General features: G+C 42.0%; 1 protein-coding gene across 5 annotated transcripts in view; it reads left to right on the top strand.

Moving 5' to 3' along the window:
- RBMS2 (RNA binding motif single stranded interacting protein 2) overlaps positions 1-12,876 on the top strand; it is a 47,358-nt gene extending 34,482 nt beyond the window's left edge. Inside the window, exons 6-15 of one of the 5 annotated variants that reach the window (XM_014459949.2) lie at positions 3,435-3,514; positions 3,650-3,759; positions 4,281-4,327; positions 4,492-4,585; positions 8,041-8,139; positions 10,258-10,335; positions 10,630-10,740; positions 11,578-11,658; positions 12,086-12,171; positions 12,278-12,685. In XM_014459949.2, coding sequence (XP_014315435.1) covers positions 3,435-3,514; positions 3,650-3,759; positions 4,281-4,327; positions 4,492-4,585; positions 8,041-8,139; positions 10,258-10,335; positions 10,630-10,740; positions 11,578-11,658; positions 12,086-12,166 — 781 coding nt within the window. In that variant the 3' untranslated portion in view covers positions 12,167-12,171; positions 12,278-12,685. Of the gene's footprint in view, positions 1-3,434; positions 3,515-3,649; positions 3,760-4,280; positions 4,328-4,491; positions 4,586-8,040; positions 8,140-10,257; positions 10,336-10,629; positions 10,741-11,577; positions 11,659-12,085; positions 12,172-12,277 lie in introns of all 5 variants that reach the window. The other 4 variants (XM_023758027.1, XM_006093622.3, XM_023758028.1 and 1 more) reach the window with 4 other exon arrangements.
- The last annotated feature ends 3,280 nt before the right edge of the window (positions 12,877-16,156 follow it).

The following is a 16,156-nucleotide window of genomic DNA, read 5'->3' as shown; positions in this document are numbered from 1 at the left end:
TCCACTGAGCCAAACCGGTTAGGGCTAGCCAACTCACTCTTGATAGTACCACCTACTGGCAATCCCAGTATAACTAAAAGAGTTCTGAGGCTTGTGGTCATCAAACATTTTTGTTCCCATACTCTTTGAAAGCGGAGGTTCCCAACGCATTTCAGATCCTGGCACCACAGTTGTCTTATTAATTTTTTTCCCAAGACCAACCCCCCCCCACACACACACTTAACAGTCCAATTTACTAAGTAATTAAATGGTATAAACAACTCAAAAAGTATTCATAGCTCTCCTGGCTGATGTGGCTCAGTGATTGAGCATCCACCTATGAGCCAGGAGGTTTGAGTTCGATTCCTGGTCAGGGCACATGCCTAGGTTGCAGGCTCGATCGCTGGTGTGGGGCGTGCCGGAGGCAGCTGGCCGATGATTCCCATCATTGATGATGTTTCTAGCTCTCTCTCTCTCTTTGAAATCAATAAAAATATATATTTTTAAAAATTGTTCATATCTTAGCAATTTTATAGCTACTTGAGAAAATATGTTGAAAGAGGAAATATATTGCAACGTTAAATAACTATACTTACAAATGGGATGTGTACCTGTTGGAAACTGAACAACTTGTCAAACCTTGAGATCTGATCGGACACTATACTCTCATTTCCTGTTATACATTGATTTTCTTATGGTGCTTGCTTTTGTCATAGCAACCGTTGAAAAACCAGCTTTGCAAAAATACGTTATCAAAAGGATTGTAGGGTGATCTGTTGTTGCAGTGGTGAACTATTTAGAGTTAGTTGCTCACACAGTATCCAACAGATGTTGCTGTATTTTCTTCAGAAAATTAAAATATTCCTTGCTGTGGATCTGCGAGCACACCACAATGACCCAGGTGTCCCAGAGCCCAGTTTGGGAACTGTGGCTTTAAAGACTTGAAAAACTATGAAATCTCTTGCATGTTTCTACATTAATAACTACAAATTTTCTTGAAACATTTAGGTTCTTGCTAAGTATGATTTCCAGCAAATTATAAACATTGATATTTTAAATCATACTGTTATATAATTTTTCAGTATATCCAATGAGATCTAAATGTCATAGCAATTTGATACACAAAACCATCCATTTTGAAAATACATAGGGCATTTCTTTTTTGTTATAAGTCTTACATCTTTCTTATAACATTCCATTTTTTTCTTCTTGATCTTATATTCTTATTCCATTTGTATTGTATTCTAGTGTAAAACATTTTTTTAGTTGAAAGTCTTTTTATGGCCCATTCTGTCACACTTCTCTGCAATAAAAACATGTATATAAATAAAAATTTTTTTCAGTGGCCCTGAGGCTATATATGTATTAGCCCATAAGAAAATTCTCTTTTTCAAATATATCTTTTATTGATTTCAGAGAGGAAGAGATAGAAACATCAATGATGAGAGAGAATCACTGATTGGCTGCCTCCTGCACACTCCCTACTGGGGATTGAGCCCGCAACCCAGGCATGTGCCCTTGACTGGAATCGAACCCAGGACCCTTCAGTCTGGAGGCCGACGCTCTATTCACTGAGCCAAACTGACTAGGATGAAAATTCTTTTTATAATGTTTAGTTCACAGTTGCCCCAGACAATCTAAGTATATTTAAATGTTGACACAAAGTTATTCTATGGAAAGTAAATTTTATTGGAAATGCTTCTCCTATGCAATGAAAAAGTTTTATTTTGTTTAGATTTTTCTAGTTAGGTCGTGCAGCCGTCAGTGAATATTGTTTACTGCTGTAACAAGACAGGGTTTAATATCAATTCTGTTCCTGTGTTTTGTTTTCACGGTGAGAAACTTTGTTCATACAAATAAGTAAATGGGAATGAAAAGAGATTTTTGTGTGTTTTTTAAAGATTTAAAAATTGATTTTTTAGAGAGAGAAGAAGAGAGGGAGAGAGAAACATCAATGTGAGATCAAATCATCCATTGACTGCCTCCTGCATGCCCCCTATCTGGGATCGAGCCCATTACCAGGATATATGCCCTGACAGAGAATCAAACCGGCCGTCTTTTAGTGCATGGGACAACACCCAAACAGCTGAACCACACTGACCAGGGCGGGGATGGGAAGAGTTTTGTTAAAATAGGAATTCTTTGAATTCCTTTTGAATCATTTGCCAAGAACCAGGGTAATCTATCATCAAAATTGATTTTTTTTAAATGTGTCAATTGACAATTTGCAGAGTCCTCCAGCTTATGTTGGAAGGAAGAATTGGGAGCATCTGACTTACAAAAAGATTTGTAACTCAGTTCCCACTGCCTTGTTCTGAGTTTGGGGAGAGTGTGAAGTAAATTGAGAGGAGTGACTGTGAGAGGGGACTTGAGCTTTGAAAGAGTTTATGAGAATGTTGAGGTTCTGAAAGTGATTCTCTTGAAACTCTATGCCTGCTCACCCTTTTTCTATCACTATGGCCCTAACCCTGTCTATTACTGTTTCCTCCTGCAGACTCATGAAATCTTAAGCCTAAGGAATAGGAGTAACCCAGCTGAAGACTTCTGCTCTAGGATACCTAACGTGGTTTTCTCTAAAACATTCCATTTGAGGCCTTTCATAGTGACCACCGTCATCGGAATGGTTTATACTTTTAGTGGCTACTGGCATGGAAAATATAGCGAGACTTTAAATATGGAAAGAGGGCAAGATACTGTACCTTGTATTATACGGGCCCTTATGATTTTTAGAACACATTTATATAGATTATCTTATTTGATCTATACAGTCTTGTGTAGTAGGGTAGATGGATCATTTCTCTAAAGCGGGAATGAAGAATGGGTCCAAAGGGCTTTTGTGCATGTCCTAACTCATAGCTTTGGGAGACGAACAGGAGCTGGAGTCTAGATTTTCTGTCCTCTTTCCCCAACAAGATACTTTAACTCAGTATTCCCACATTGTTTTTTCTATCACTATGGGCCCTAACCCTGTCTTATTACTGTTTCCTCCTACAGACTCATGAAATCTTAATGAATAGCTCATTAGACCTTGATAAGTAACCAGAAGCAAAAATAAATATTGGAAAATTCTTAGCTTGTGTAGGTTTATTAGAGTGAGGAACAATTTCCATTAGGGATTTTGTAATAAAAAGTAATAGTAACAGCCTCTGTTTACTGTATTCTTATTTATGAGCCAGACACAATCGTAGGCCCATCCGTCAGTATCTTCTTTGGAACATGTATTCATAGACCTCCATGACTCCTTTCAGGGCTCCTACGGGAGCCAGTTGAGAGAACCTTCATTAGGAGCTGGGCTGCCTCTTCTTGATGTCTTGAATTTGTGTGGGGGAAACCTGTGTTTTATAGTCACAGGTGTTAGAGCATCTTGGGGCTGGGAACTTGGGGCATTCTTGTTGAATGTAGGGAGCACACAGATCCTGGAGAAGCTACAGCCTAACCCCTCTTGTGCTCCTCAGGATGGAATCCACAGAGAAGTGTGAAGCCATCATCACCCACTTTAATGGAAAATATATTAAGACACCCCCTGGAGTACCAGGTGAGGCATCTGGGAATCCGGCTGAAAGGGCCACAGGCTGTTACTTCCAGTGAGGATGTGGAGGAGTTTTGCATGAGTGTGAGCGAGGCTAAGTGAGGTGGGACTCCGTTACCTGTCTGCTTTCTCTCTTGGTAGCCCCATCAGATCCGTTGCTTTGCAAATTTGCTGACGGTGGTCCAAAGAAACGACAGAACCAAGGAAAATTTGTGCCAAATGGACGGGCCTGGCCAAGGAATGGAGACATGGTAAGAGGACCTCTGAGGCTATTAAAACGGAATGGAAATGACCATGGCCTGATGTCTGTGAGCTTAGATGGCAAGCTTGAGAGCTACAGTTTGTAACGGAGAGAAGCTGGCTACTAGCATGCTCTTCAGTGTGGGTCTTGAGTGGGATTTTGCAGCCTGCACAACCAGGAAAACTCTGGAACAGCTTGTCCAGACTTCACTTAATTTTTTATTTTTATTATTTTTAGAGAGAAAGGAATGGAGAGAGATAGAGAGACAGAAACATTGATGAGAGAGGAACATTATCGATTGGCTGCCTCCTGCATGTCCCCTACTGGGGATCAAGCCTGAAACCCAGGCAAGTGCCCTGACTGGGAATCAAACCGGTGACCTCTTGGTTCCTGGGTTGATGCTTAACCGCTGACCCACATGGGCTGGGCTGTCCAGACTTCACTTTACTCATTCCCACCCTTGACATTCTGGCCTTGCTCCTGTTCTCATCCAAGGGCTTACAATATGACTGCTGTGTTCTTTCTTTATAGGGTGGTATGGCCTTGACCTATGACCCCTCCACAGCTCTTCAGAATGGGTAAGGGTGTTTTATATATTCAGGCCAACTCAAAATGACAACCGCCTGTGTCCAAGATGTTTCATCTTGAGTTTTGAACAGCACTTAGTGGGAAGTGGCCGTGTCTCTCAGGGGAGGGCGGCTTTCTTCCTGTGACTCCTGACTGACGAGGTTCCTTCCTGCAGGTTTTACCCAGGTCCTTACAGCATCACTCCCAACAGGATGCTCACGCAGTCTGCACTCTCCCCCTATCTCCCATCTCCCGTGTCTTCCTACCAGGTATGTTCATGCCCAAGAGGTGCAGTAACTTTCCCTATCACTGTGTTATAGGCAGAGGAATATAATGCTGGAAACTATTTGTTGTTTTGTTTTTTTCCTTTGTACCTATTGCCACAAATCACACTACATATATGTAGACTGGTGTGAAAGCATCCTCTTACTCTCTGTCTACTACCCCACAGGTAAATCCATGTTAATTTCCTACTATTTTCTATATTTTTCTTCATGGGCATATATACATATGTATATGGTTTTTGGAAGTCATTGTTTATTTTATTTATAAAGAAGTTGACTATATTACATATATTTTTCATACTTTACTCTTCTCACTTAACAGTATCTTAAACCAGTGATTCTCAAAGTGTAGTCCCTGGGCCAGCAGTGTCAGCACCACCTGGGAATTTTTAGAAACACAAATTCTGGACTCCGCCCCAGACCTACTGGCTTAGGCACTGGTAACGGGTCCCAGCAAATGAGTGGTTCCCAGAAGCCGTCTGGGTGATTCTGATGCAGCTCATGATGCTGTCTCTGTTCTAGGTTTCTTTTTTAATAGTTGCATTACTTTTCATGCTGGAGATAAACCAGAATTCTTCATCTACCCCAGTGAAGGTCATCCACTTGGATTTCAACGTGGTGTTTTTTTGGTACAAATAATGCTTCAGTAAACATCCTTGTGAAAAAACATCCTGTGCTCTATCTTTACCTATGAGTACCTTTATTTCTAGGCGCTGGAGTCTGAGGAGTAAGATTGTTCATTTGAATTTATGGACTTTCAGTTTCATAAATATCCCCAGATTGCTTTTCACAAAGGCTGTACCAATTCATGTTTCCAGGAGCAATGAATGAGAGCACCTGCTTCCCTCCAGCCATGGCTCTTTTTAAATGTTTCCTATCTTGATGGAAAGTGCATTATGACTTTAATTTGCACTTCCCTGACTGCAGCTTGATTTAAGCATTTTTAATGTTTGTCATATTTTGATTTGCTGTTCTCTGATATGCTTAGCCCATTTTTCTGTTTGCTTAGTTATTCCTTTCTCATTAACTTATAAAAACTATTTGTATAAGTATTGATCCTCTGAATGTTATCTTTGTTACAAATGGTTTTTTCCCCCCGAATTTAATTTTGTCCATTGACTTTGTGGTCCTCAAACTTTAGCTGTGCATCAGAATCACTTGAAGAGCTTGTTAAACCCAGGTTACTGGGCGCCAAGCAACACTTTCTGACTCAGTAAGCCTGGGGTGGGAGGTAAGAATTTGTATTCCTAACCAATTCCCAGATGCTGCTGCTGCTACTGCTACTGGTCCAAGGATCATACATTGGGAATCACCAGTTTTTGCCACACAGAAGTTTAAAATTTGTATATAGTTAAATATGCCTTCTTTTCACTTATAACTTTTTAATTTCTTGCCTTAATTCAAAAGCTCTTCCTAGTCCTATATTGTGAATATGGTCTCCAATATTTATTTCATTTTTTATATGTAAATGTGTAATCATCAGGAATTTATTTTTGTATATGGTAGAAAAGAGGGGTCCTACTATATTTTCTTTCAGATTTTTAACCAGCTGTCCTAGCATCAAATTATTAAATAATCCATTCTTTTTCCACTGAATCGAAATGTCACCTTTGTCATATAATAAATACTGGAATTTATTCTCCCCCAGCGATCATTGTTTCCATTCCTCTTTCAATAATGTATGGATTTGATCACAGTGGCTTTCATAATATGTTCTAATATTTGATAAGCCAACATCTTCTCCATTCTTTTTCATACTTTGCTATTTTTTTGGCATTTATTCTTCTGTATAAAGTTTATGGTCACTTTATCTAATTTTTAAAATCTGTGAGAATTTTAATTGGAGTTACATTAAATCTCTCTCTCAAATAGTTGGGGGGTTTTTTGTGTGTGTGTTTTTTTTTTGTTTTTTTTTGGTTAATCCTCACCCGAGGATATTTTTCCATTCAGTTTTAGAGAGAGTGGAAGGGAGGGGGAGAGACACATCGATTGGTTGCCTCCCACACACTCCCCAACCAGGGCCCCAATGGAGCCTGCAACCAAAGTTCGTGCCCTTGACCGAAATGGAACCCAGGACCCTTCAGTCCTCAGGCCAATGCTCTATCCACTGAACCAAATCTGCTAAGGCAAGAGAATTGACATTTTTAAAAGTACGAACCTTTTCACTCAAGATATTTCTTTTCATATTTTTAAATCTTTTTGTGTCCTTAAATAAGATTTTAGTTTTGTTTATGTAGGCCTTATCCTTTTCTTGTTAAATATATTCCTAAGTGTTCTATCATTTTTATAAGCATTTCTAGATACACTTGAAAAAAAACCTATTAATTTATGTTCATCTATTTAGTATGCAACTAACTTATCAAATTTTCTTAATACTACTAGCATTTTTTTTACTTGAGTCTCTTAGGTTTTCCAGGTATACAATTATATCATCAGTGCAAAATAATAGTTTCTCTTCCTTTCCAATTTTATGCCAGTTGTGTTCTTATCTAACTGCATTTTTTTAACCTTACTATAAGTAGGCTACTATATTTGCAGTGGTTTTAATATGACTTTGTTTTGGTTAAGGTTAGCAGCTAGTTTTTGGTAATGACATTTAATATATGTAAGTAGTTTCTTTCTAGTCCCTATTTTACTTGTGATTTTAAAAAAAATAGCTGCTGAATTTTATCAAATGTCTTTAATAAGATATAATGTAAATTATATCTCAATTTTAAAATGAAAAAATTAGCAATGAGAAGTTAGAAATGCCTCATAATAATACATACCATAAAAGTCACCCTCTTAAAGTGTACAAATCAGTAGTGTGTAGTATATTTACAAAGTTATACAACTATCACCAATATCTAATTCCAGAACATTTGCATCCCCTCAGAAAGAAACTCTGTACCCATTAGTAGTCGTTCCCTCTTCTTCCTTCCACCCAACCCCTGGCAGCCACTAGTATACTTTCGATGCCTATAGATTTGCCTATTCTACACGTTTCATAATAAATGGAAGCATACAATATACTTGTGTCTGGCTTCTTTCAGCTGGCATGTTTTCAAGCTTTATCCATGTTGTAGCATGTATCAGGACTTCATTCTTTTTTATGACTGAATCATATTCCACTATGTGGATAATACCTCATTTGTTTTTATCAGTTGATGGCCATTTGAGTTGTTTCTACCTATGGGCTATTATGAATGATGCTGCCATGAATATTTGTGTACAATTTTTGTGTGGACATATGCTTTCCCTTTTCTTGAGTATATACCGAAGAGTGGGATTTCTGGGTTGTCCAGTAACTGTTTAACTTCTTGAGGAGCTGCCAGCTGTTTTCCAAAGTTGCAGAACCATTTTATGTTCCCACCTACTGTACATAATACTTGCTATTGTCTTTTTAAAATTTTTTTATTGTCCTTTTTAAAAAATTGATTTTAATTTTATTGGTTTTAAAGAGAGAGGAAGGGAGAGGGAGAAACATCGATGTGAAAGAGAAATATCGATCGACTGCCTCCTGCCAGCACCCCAGACTGGGCATCAAGCCGGCAACCTGGGTATGTGCCCTGACCGGGAATCAAACCAGTAACCTTTCAGTGCATGGGATGATGCTCAACCAACTGAGCCATACCTGCCAGGGCTTTAATTGATTTTAGAGAGAGTAAGGGAGAGAGAGGAACATTGATATGAGAGAGAAATATTGATTGGCTGCCTTTTGTATGAGCCCCGATTGGGGATTGAACCAGGGTATGTACTCTGACCCAGAATCGAATCTGAGACCCATGATCACCACTCCAACCAACCGAGCCATACTGACCAGCGCTATTTTGTCCTTTTAATTATAGTCATCCTAGTGGATGTGAAGTGGTATCTCATTGTGTTTTTCATTGGCATTTCCCTAGTGGTTAATTATTTTATGCCTCTTTCATGTGCTTATTGGCCATTTGTATATATTCTTAAAGAAATATTTATTTAAATCTTTTGCCCATTTTTATTTTTATTTTATTTTTTCAATTTTATATAAAATCAAGCACTATTTTATTTAACTGGTTTTTTAATAAAAAATACAGTAGTATGCCCAGCTGGTGTGGTTCAGTGGTTGAGTGTTGACCTATGAACCAGGAGGTCATGGTCTGATTCCAGTCAGGGCACATGCCTGGGTTTCGGGCTCCATCCCAGTAGGAAGGCATGCAGGAGGCAGCTGATCAATGATTCCCTCTCATCATTGATATTGCTATCTCTCTCTCCCTCTCCCTTCCTCTTTGAAATCAATAAAAATAGATTTTAAAAAATACAGTACTATTGGTTATGTTCTGATTTCCCTGGTGAAGCATCAACATCAGTGACAAACTTTCACATACATGAAAGAATCAGGGATGGAAAGTTAAAACGAGGTATATATGGCATTCTGAGCTAAGGATGGGGTAAGGCTCTTTGGGGGCTTCAGAAGGTCACTGCAGGATGAGAAGAAGAGCAGGTGTTTGCCCTGCCCAATAGGTAGACAGAAACGGTTATCTCTGATAATTTTTCATTATGGACAAGGTACCTAATTCAAGTTCTCCTTAAGTAGTTAAAGGAAGAGGGGGGCAGAAGTTTCTCTTGTAAGTCTCAGTTGCCTTTAGCTCAAAATAATCTGCATAGTACAGAGGCACATCTTGGGGTGACTCATTTTGAACCCCTACAAAGGTTAAGCTGTTAGGGCTTCAGCCTCTGGGATGCCCATTTTTAAATTGGGTTATTTGTTGTGGTGTAAGGGTTGCTAATTTTATAAAAACAAGTTTACTTATAATGTTTCTATTATATTTTTAAATCATATATATATATATATATATATATATATATATACACACACACACACACACACACACACACACACATATTTTTATTTTTATTTTTTGCATTTGTTGGTTGATCTCGGATGTGCTCTGACCAGAGATCAAACCTGCAATCTTGATGTATCAGGACTATGCTCTAACCAACTGAGCTACCTGGCCAGGGCCAAAGCAATATCCTACCTAATAAAGAGGGAATATGCTAATTGACTCTCACACCATCGCAAAGATGGCAGTGCCCACAGCCAATAAGGAGGGGATATGCTAACTGACTGCCCCGCCCTCAAAGATGACGGCGCCCACAGCCAATAAGGAGGGGATATGCTAATTGACTGACCTGCCCTCAAAGATGGCAGCGCCCACAGCCAATAAGGAGGGAATGAGGGACAACCCCCCCCCCCCGCAGTGCATGAATTTTATGCATCGGGCCTCTAGTGTATATATATTCTTTAATTGAATTTATGGGGGTGACATTGGTTAATAAAAGTATAGGTTTTAAGGGTACAATTCTACAATACATCATCTGTATATTGTATTGTGTGCTTACTACCCCAAGTCAAGTCTCCTTCCATCACCTCTTATCCTCCCTTTCCCCTCTCCTACTCCCCCACCCGCCTTTCCCTCTGGTAATCACCATACTGTTGTCTGTGTCTTCACCTTTTCACCCAACCTCCCTCCCCCTCCCCTCTAACAGCTGTCAGTCTGTTCTCTGTATTAATGTTTCTATTTTGTGATGGGGAACTCCAGCTTTGGGGGGATTGTCTGAACATTGTCAGATCATTGGGCAAAACAATGGTTTCTAGATAATTAACATTTTTGCTTGTTTCTTTTTGCGTGCATTAGAGAGTAACTCAGACATCGCCTCTACAAGCACCTAACCCGTCGTGGCTGCACCACCAGTCATACCTCATACAGCCTTCAGTGAGTGCTCAGAAGCGGGCAAGATGGGGTTTGATGAGAGGGGATGTGGGTTTGAGTTCTGGCTCAAGCCCTATGCAACCCAAGTATATGACCTTAAGTTTTGTGAGTTTGTTATTCTTAGGCAGGGATCCAGACAGACAGACGGGCAGAGTGCCTACTCCTGTTGCATAACGGGGTAGCTGCTCACCTCTCATTTTCCAGGAATTTTAAATGGTCCCAGTAGCCGCGGATCACTGCTGCAGGCAGCCTCACAGAATGCTGCCAACTAACCCTGTCCTTTGTCGCTGCCTCTAGGGTTCAGTTCTGACCCCAGGGATGGACCACCCCCTTTCTCTCCAGCCCGCCTCCATGATGGGACCTCTTACCCAGCAACTGGGCCACCTCTCCCTCAGCACCACGGGCGCGGTAAAGCAGAATGTTTCTGATTATAAACTCCTACTGATGAAGGAATATTTGTGTAATACTTTTCAGGATAAATACTTATGATGATGAGAATCGCTTCAGTATCATTGAGGGCACACTCAGAATAGGGAGTAAACTTAAAAGATAATCATCCATGAGCTAGGAATATAGCCATTCTGCTGCCCAGCCCACTCCTTTGAACTGATTCCTACTCATGAAACTAAACAAATGGTGTTTCTATCTACATACTAGTTTACCTAGGAGATCATTCACCTCTCCTAGAAATCCTTATCAAAATAATCACAAAATAATCACTAGGTTTCGTGTAGGCCTGCTGCCTTCTGATTTGCCAGGAGGGCTTCCCGGCAGAGAGGTAGCGCAGAAAGCAGGAAAGAGGAGAAAAAGCATCATGTGTGTATAAGTCTCTCTAAGCCAGTGTAGCTCTGAAGTGCTTTTAAAAAGCACATGAAATTTGACAATTAGCCCTCACTGGTGTGGCTCAGTTGGTTGAGTGTCATCCAGTGCACCTAAAGGTGGTCAGTTCGATTCCCGATCAGGGCACATGCCCAGGTTGCGGGCTCAGTCCCAGTCAGGGTGCGTGCCTGAGGCAGACGACAGATGTTTCGCTCTCTCTCTCTCTCTCTCTCTCTCTCTCACTCTCTCCCTCCCTCCCTTTCGCCTCCTTCCCCTCTCAAATCAATAAAAACATATTTTTAAAAAGCAAATCAGACAAATTAATATCTCTGGGGATGGAACGAAGGCATCAGTAGTTGCTAAAGCTTCCCAGGTGCTTTCAGTGTAGCCAAGAGTCACTCAGCCCACTGGTGTTTTTCATTCTAGTACATGCCAACTGCGGCCGCCATGCAAGGAGCTTACATCTCCCAGTACACCCCAGTGCCTTCTTCCAACGTGTCAGTTGAGGTGAGAACGTTATAATCTCTTTGGATTGAGGATACGAAAATGAAAGAGGCAGACTTTCCCATTCGAGACCTCCCTCTCACAATGATGCTGATTCTGTGTGCACAAATAGCGGGTAGGTGAAGAATGTAGGAAGGAAAGACTTTGTGTCCTTGAATGAGGCCCTTCCTGACATTCGGCCAGATAGTAAATACCAGGATGCTGGCTTGTATTCACTAGTGTTTCTTGGGAACAGGCTGCTCCAGAGGCTGGGGAGGTGATGCTGGGTGTGCGATGCATGTGTGCTGTCGCATGTGCACCGAACACTGGCGTATGGGAGCGGGTAGGTTGGGGAAGGCACTCGCCTCTGGGTGGGTTTTATTTAGGCTGCTTTGGTGGCGGGGGAGATAAGGGTGCACAAGGTGACTCCCTGCTTTGGCTGTGGTTACAGGAGAACAGCGGCCAGCAAAATCAGGTGACTATGGATGCTCCCTCAGACCACGGGGTCTATTCTTTCCAGTTCAACAAGTAACAGGGGTAAGAATCACATGCTGAGGGCTAGGGTGTGCTGAGCAACTGAGGTCAGACAGGGTCTCATGCTTGTCATTCCCCCTCCCTACCCTCTGGCTTATTCCTCCTTTAGGACTCCCCTCCCCGTCTTTGTTGAATACAAATGAATTCTTGGAGATGCTGATGCTCCCAGACTCCAGAGGGCTAACCAGGAATACAGATCATCTGTGGGCCCCGCTAAGACCTACCACTTGGCCTTCGTTTCTCACCGGCCTGGGCCTGAGAAAGAAATCTCAGCACTCGTGTCCTCTGCTCTTCCTCCATTCCTGAAGGAGCCTCAGGAACCAGGGAACCCGCACTTTGTGTGTGTGCTACATTCAAAGGAATCAAAACAACCTTTTTTTTCTTTCTTTTGCAAATAAAGTTTTATGTGTTGTTTTGTTTTTTAAAAACTGCAATATGCAATTCCCTTATCCCAAAGAGACATGGTGCCTGGAACTTCTTATCTTTAGGAAAAACACTTTTTGATGTGTTGAACTTATCTGAGAAGGCTTTTAAACTTTTTTTGTTATTTTTTCTCTCTTAAAAAAAAAGGAAAAAAGAAAGGAGTGGTGCTAAAACATTGAAGGATTCCTACTGTGGGCCCTTCTTCCTGAGTTTAGTTATGGACTTATTTTGGTCTAAGAAAATATGCAGTTTTAAATTTTTGCTTTATAAAGCTCGTCACTCACACATCCTTGTCTTTTCTCCACTCATTTTATGCTTTGCTTCTCTCATCCATATTTTTCTTCTCTTTTCCAAACAGCAGAGCTTGTCTGTTTCACTTTTTTTCAGTTTTTAATTTTGTGAATTTCTCTTTTGAATGAAATTTTCATATGGAATCGTTAGGGGCCTGGGCAAGGAACAAGGCAGAACACTAGGCATGCCATGGACGTGGTTTCTTCCCGTTGTCCTGCCACATCCTGTGAGAAAAGACTAGACTTTGTCTTCAGGAAGCAGAGATTCGACCTAGGCTCATTAAGGAGACAACCCCACAGCCTTGAAAGTCACACTTGAGCCAAATTTGGATGAAGACCAGGTCGTCCCTAGCAAGTTACAGAAGGATGGGCTCAACTGACTTCTAATTCTTCTCACTGCCAGGCTAACCCCCTCTGAAGAAGTGTCCTCTCTAGCTACAGCTTTTCTGCTTCCTGGAGGTTCCTGTCTCCTCTGGGCTCAGGGGTCCCTCTCCTCCCCGCCGCACCTTGCTGTGCTGGGGGCCTTTGCAGTCGTGACCCTGCTGGCTCCCCCTCGGCTCCGTCCCCACTGTGGAAGCTTCCTCGCTTCACTCCAGACTGACTGTTTAAAGGAGACCACTTGGCCTTCCCTGGAGACATTTTTCACTGTCCAGCCTGGGGGTAGAGGTTGTGTGCTACTGGCACCTAGTGGCTAGACACCAGGGATGCTGCTAACCATTCTACAGTGCACAGGGCAGCCTCCACACCCCCAACAAAGAATGATCTGGCTCAAAACGTCAGTAGAGCCAAGGTTGATGAGAAACCTTGATGGAGACAGTGTAGTCCCTGCCTCCTGATCAGAGGATTTGGTAAGTTCCCACTCCAACCCTGGACACACATGGCCTTTTGACACTCATGCAACTAGTTGAAAGTAACAAATGGGGTCCTTGACGTTTCCTCAGGCTTTGACCTTTGACAGCTCTGCATGCCCTTGAAAGGCTGTGCTGTTTGCACACTCACATCCAGAGGGATCAGCGTGGGGACTGTTGGGTGTGTGTACCGTGCAGGGGTGGGAAAGGACAAAGCTCTCTGACGCTGGCCAGGGCCACCTGTCCTGCCCTGGGGTGTTCGGGACCCTTTGCCAGGGAACCAGTACTTTTCCTTTTTGTGGAAAGACAACAGGGAGGTAGGATAAGAAAGGACAGTAAATCCCATCTCATCATTTACAATATCAGGAGTCTTTTATTTTTTTTAAGAGTACTTTAAAAAAAGCCTATATTTTCTCTTGAACTCCATCTCCTCTGCAAGTCCTCACTCTATGCATATGGAGACAGAGAGGAGAAAACATTTGCACATCTTCTAGAACAGTGATGGCGAACCTTTTGAGCTCGGCGTGTCAGCATTTTGAAAAACCCTAACTTAACTCTGGTGCCGAGTCACATATAGAAATTTTTTGATATTTGCAACCATAGTAAAACAAAGACTTATATTTTTGATATTTATTTTATATATTTAAATGCCATTTAACAAAGAAAAATCAACCAAAAAAATGAGTTCGCGTGTCACCTCTGACACGCGTGCCATAGGTTCGCCATCACTGTTCTAGGAAGTACAATACCGCCTCTTCTCCCAGCCCCTTCCTTATACACGGAAAGGAAAGCTCTGCTCGCCTTCACTTCAAGGTCAGGTGCCTTTCCACCAGGTAATCGGACTGAAGGCCAAATGACAGAGAATGGAGAAACAGGTGTTCATTAGGCTGGCCGTAGGAGAGGAAGGATATGATGTTGGGGGGCGGGGAGGGGGAAGAAGCTGTATTGGGCCCAGCTTTCCTTCCCCTCCCACCCATTCCAGAATTGGGGGTCCAAATGTCCCCTACCCTTAGATGGTCCTTTTGTACATCCTGGGGGTAAGTGGGGGAGAGGGGGCAATGGGTAGGATATAAAGTGTCAAGGACAGAGTTGCCAGTATTAATTTCTCATGGGTGCTTCCAACCTCAGGAAGGGCCGATCCAATATAAAACAGCCCAAGTTCAATAACCTTTTAGAGGGTGTAGCTGGGCATTTCCTACTTAACGGAAGTACACTATAGATTTCTTGTCTGTGGTCTTGAAGGAAGAGAAAACAAACCCAGACTCCTGCTCATTGGATAGTGGCTTGGAGAAGCCTTACTGAGGTTCAGTGCAGTGGGGACCTTGCACACATGGAAACTGTTGCTGTCTCTGCTGCCCCTCCTCTGCCTCCCAGAACTCCTGATTCTACTTTCTCCGTATTTAAAAAGTTTAAATGTGACTTTGTTTTAAATGCTGAAGTTACCTTTTGTGTGTTCTCATGTGAATCTACTTAATGAATTGTGTTGTGTGTTTCTCGCTTAGGCATGTTTGGTTGAGCATGGGAAGTATGGAGAGCCTGAAGTTATTTTTGTAGTTGTTAGTGGCACTATGCAATTTTTTAAAACACGTTTTTATTGATTTCAGAGAGGAAGGGAGAGGGAGTTAGAAACATCAATGATGAGAGAATCATCAATCGGCTGCCTCCTGCACGCCCCCTACTGGGGATGAGCCCGCAACCCAGGCATGTGCCCTTGACCAGAATCGAATCCGGGACCCTTTAGTCGGCAGGCTGACGCTCTATCCACTGAGCCAAACCAGCTAGGATATGAAATTTCTTTTTGGTGTTTTTGGGTTACCTCATATTCTCTTCTAGTTGTTAGTTCATTTCTCCCCCCAACCCCCATTGATTTTTAGAGCGAGTGGGAGAGGGAAAGACAGAGAAACATCAATGTGAGAGAATCACATTGATTGGTTGCCTCCAAAGCCTGCAACCGAGGTATGTGCCCTTGGCCAGAATCGAACCTGGGATCCTTTGGTCTGCAGGCTGACGCTCTATCCACTGAGCAAACTGGCTAGGGCTGTTAGTTCATTTGGATCAGGTCAAACATGGGCGAGTGATTGGATAAAGGAGAGGGGAGGAATAAGGGATACTTTTTTGTGTGAAATAGCCTACTGGTGGCAGGGGAACTGTAGGGGAGCCTTCAAATTCACAACCTAGGGCTGGGCGCTTTAAACACTACTGCATAGTGATTCTGAATTGTCTTCATAGAGCCCAGATGTGTTTCTCTGCATGTCACATCTCTTCCCCACATTACAGATGCTCATAACACTTTTTAAAAATATATATATTTATTGATTTTTTTACAGAGAGGAGGGAGAAGGAGAGTTAGAAACATCAATCAGCTGCCTCCTGCACACTCCCCACTGGGGATGTGCCTGCAACCAAAGTACATGCCCCTGACCAGAA

This window comes from Myotis lucifugus, unplaced genomic scaffold, assembly GCF_000147115.1.
Source record: "Myotis lucifugus unplaced genomic scaffold, Myoluc2.0 scaffold_119, whole genome shotgun sequence".
NCBI lineage: Eukaryota > Metazoa > Chordata > Mammalia > Chiroptera > Vespertilionidae > Myotis > Myotis lucifugus.
This window is presented reverse-complemented; position numbering and strand designations above follow the sequence as displayed.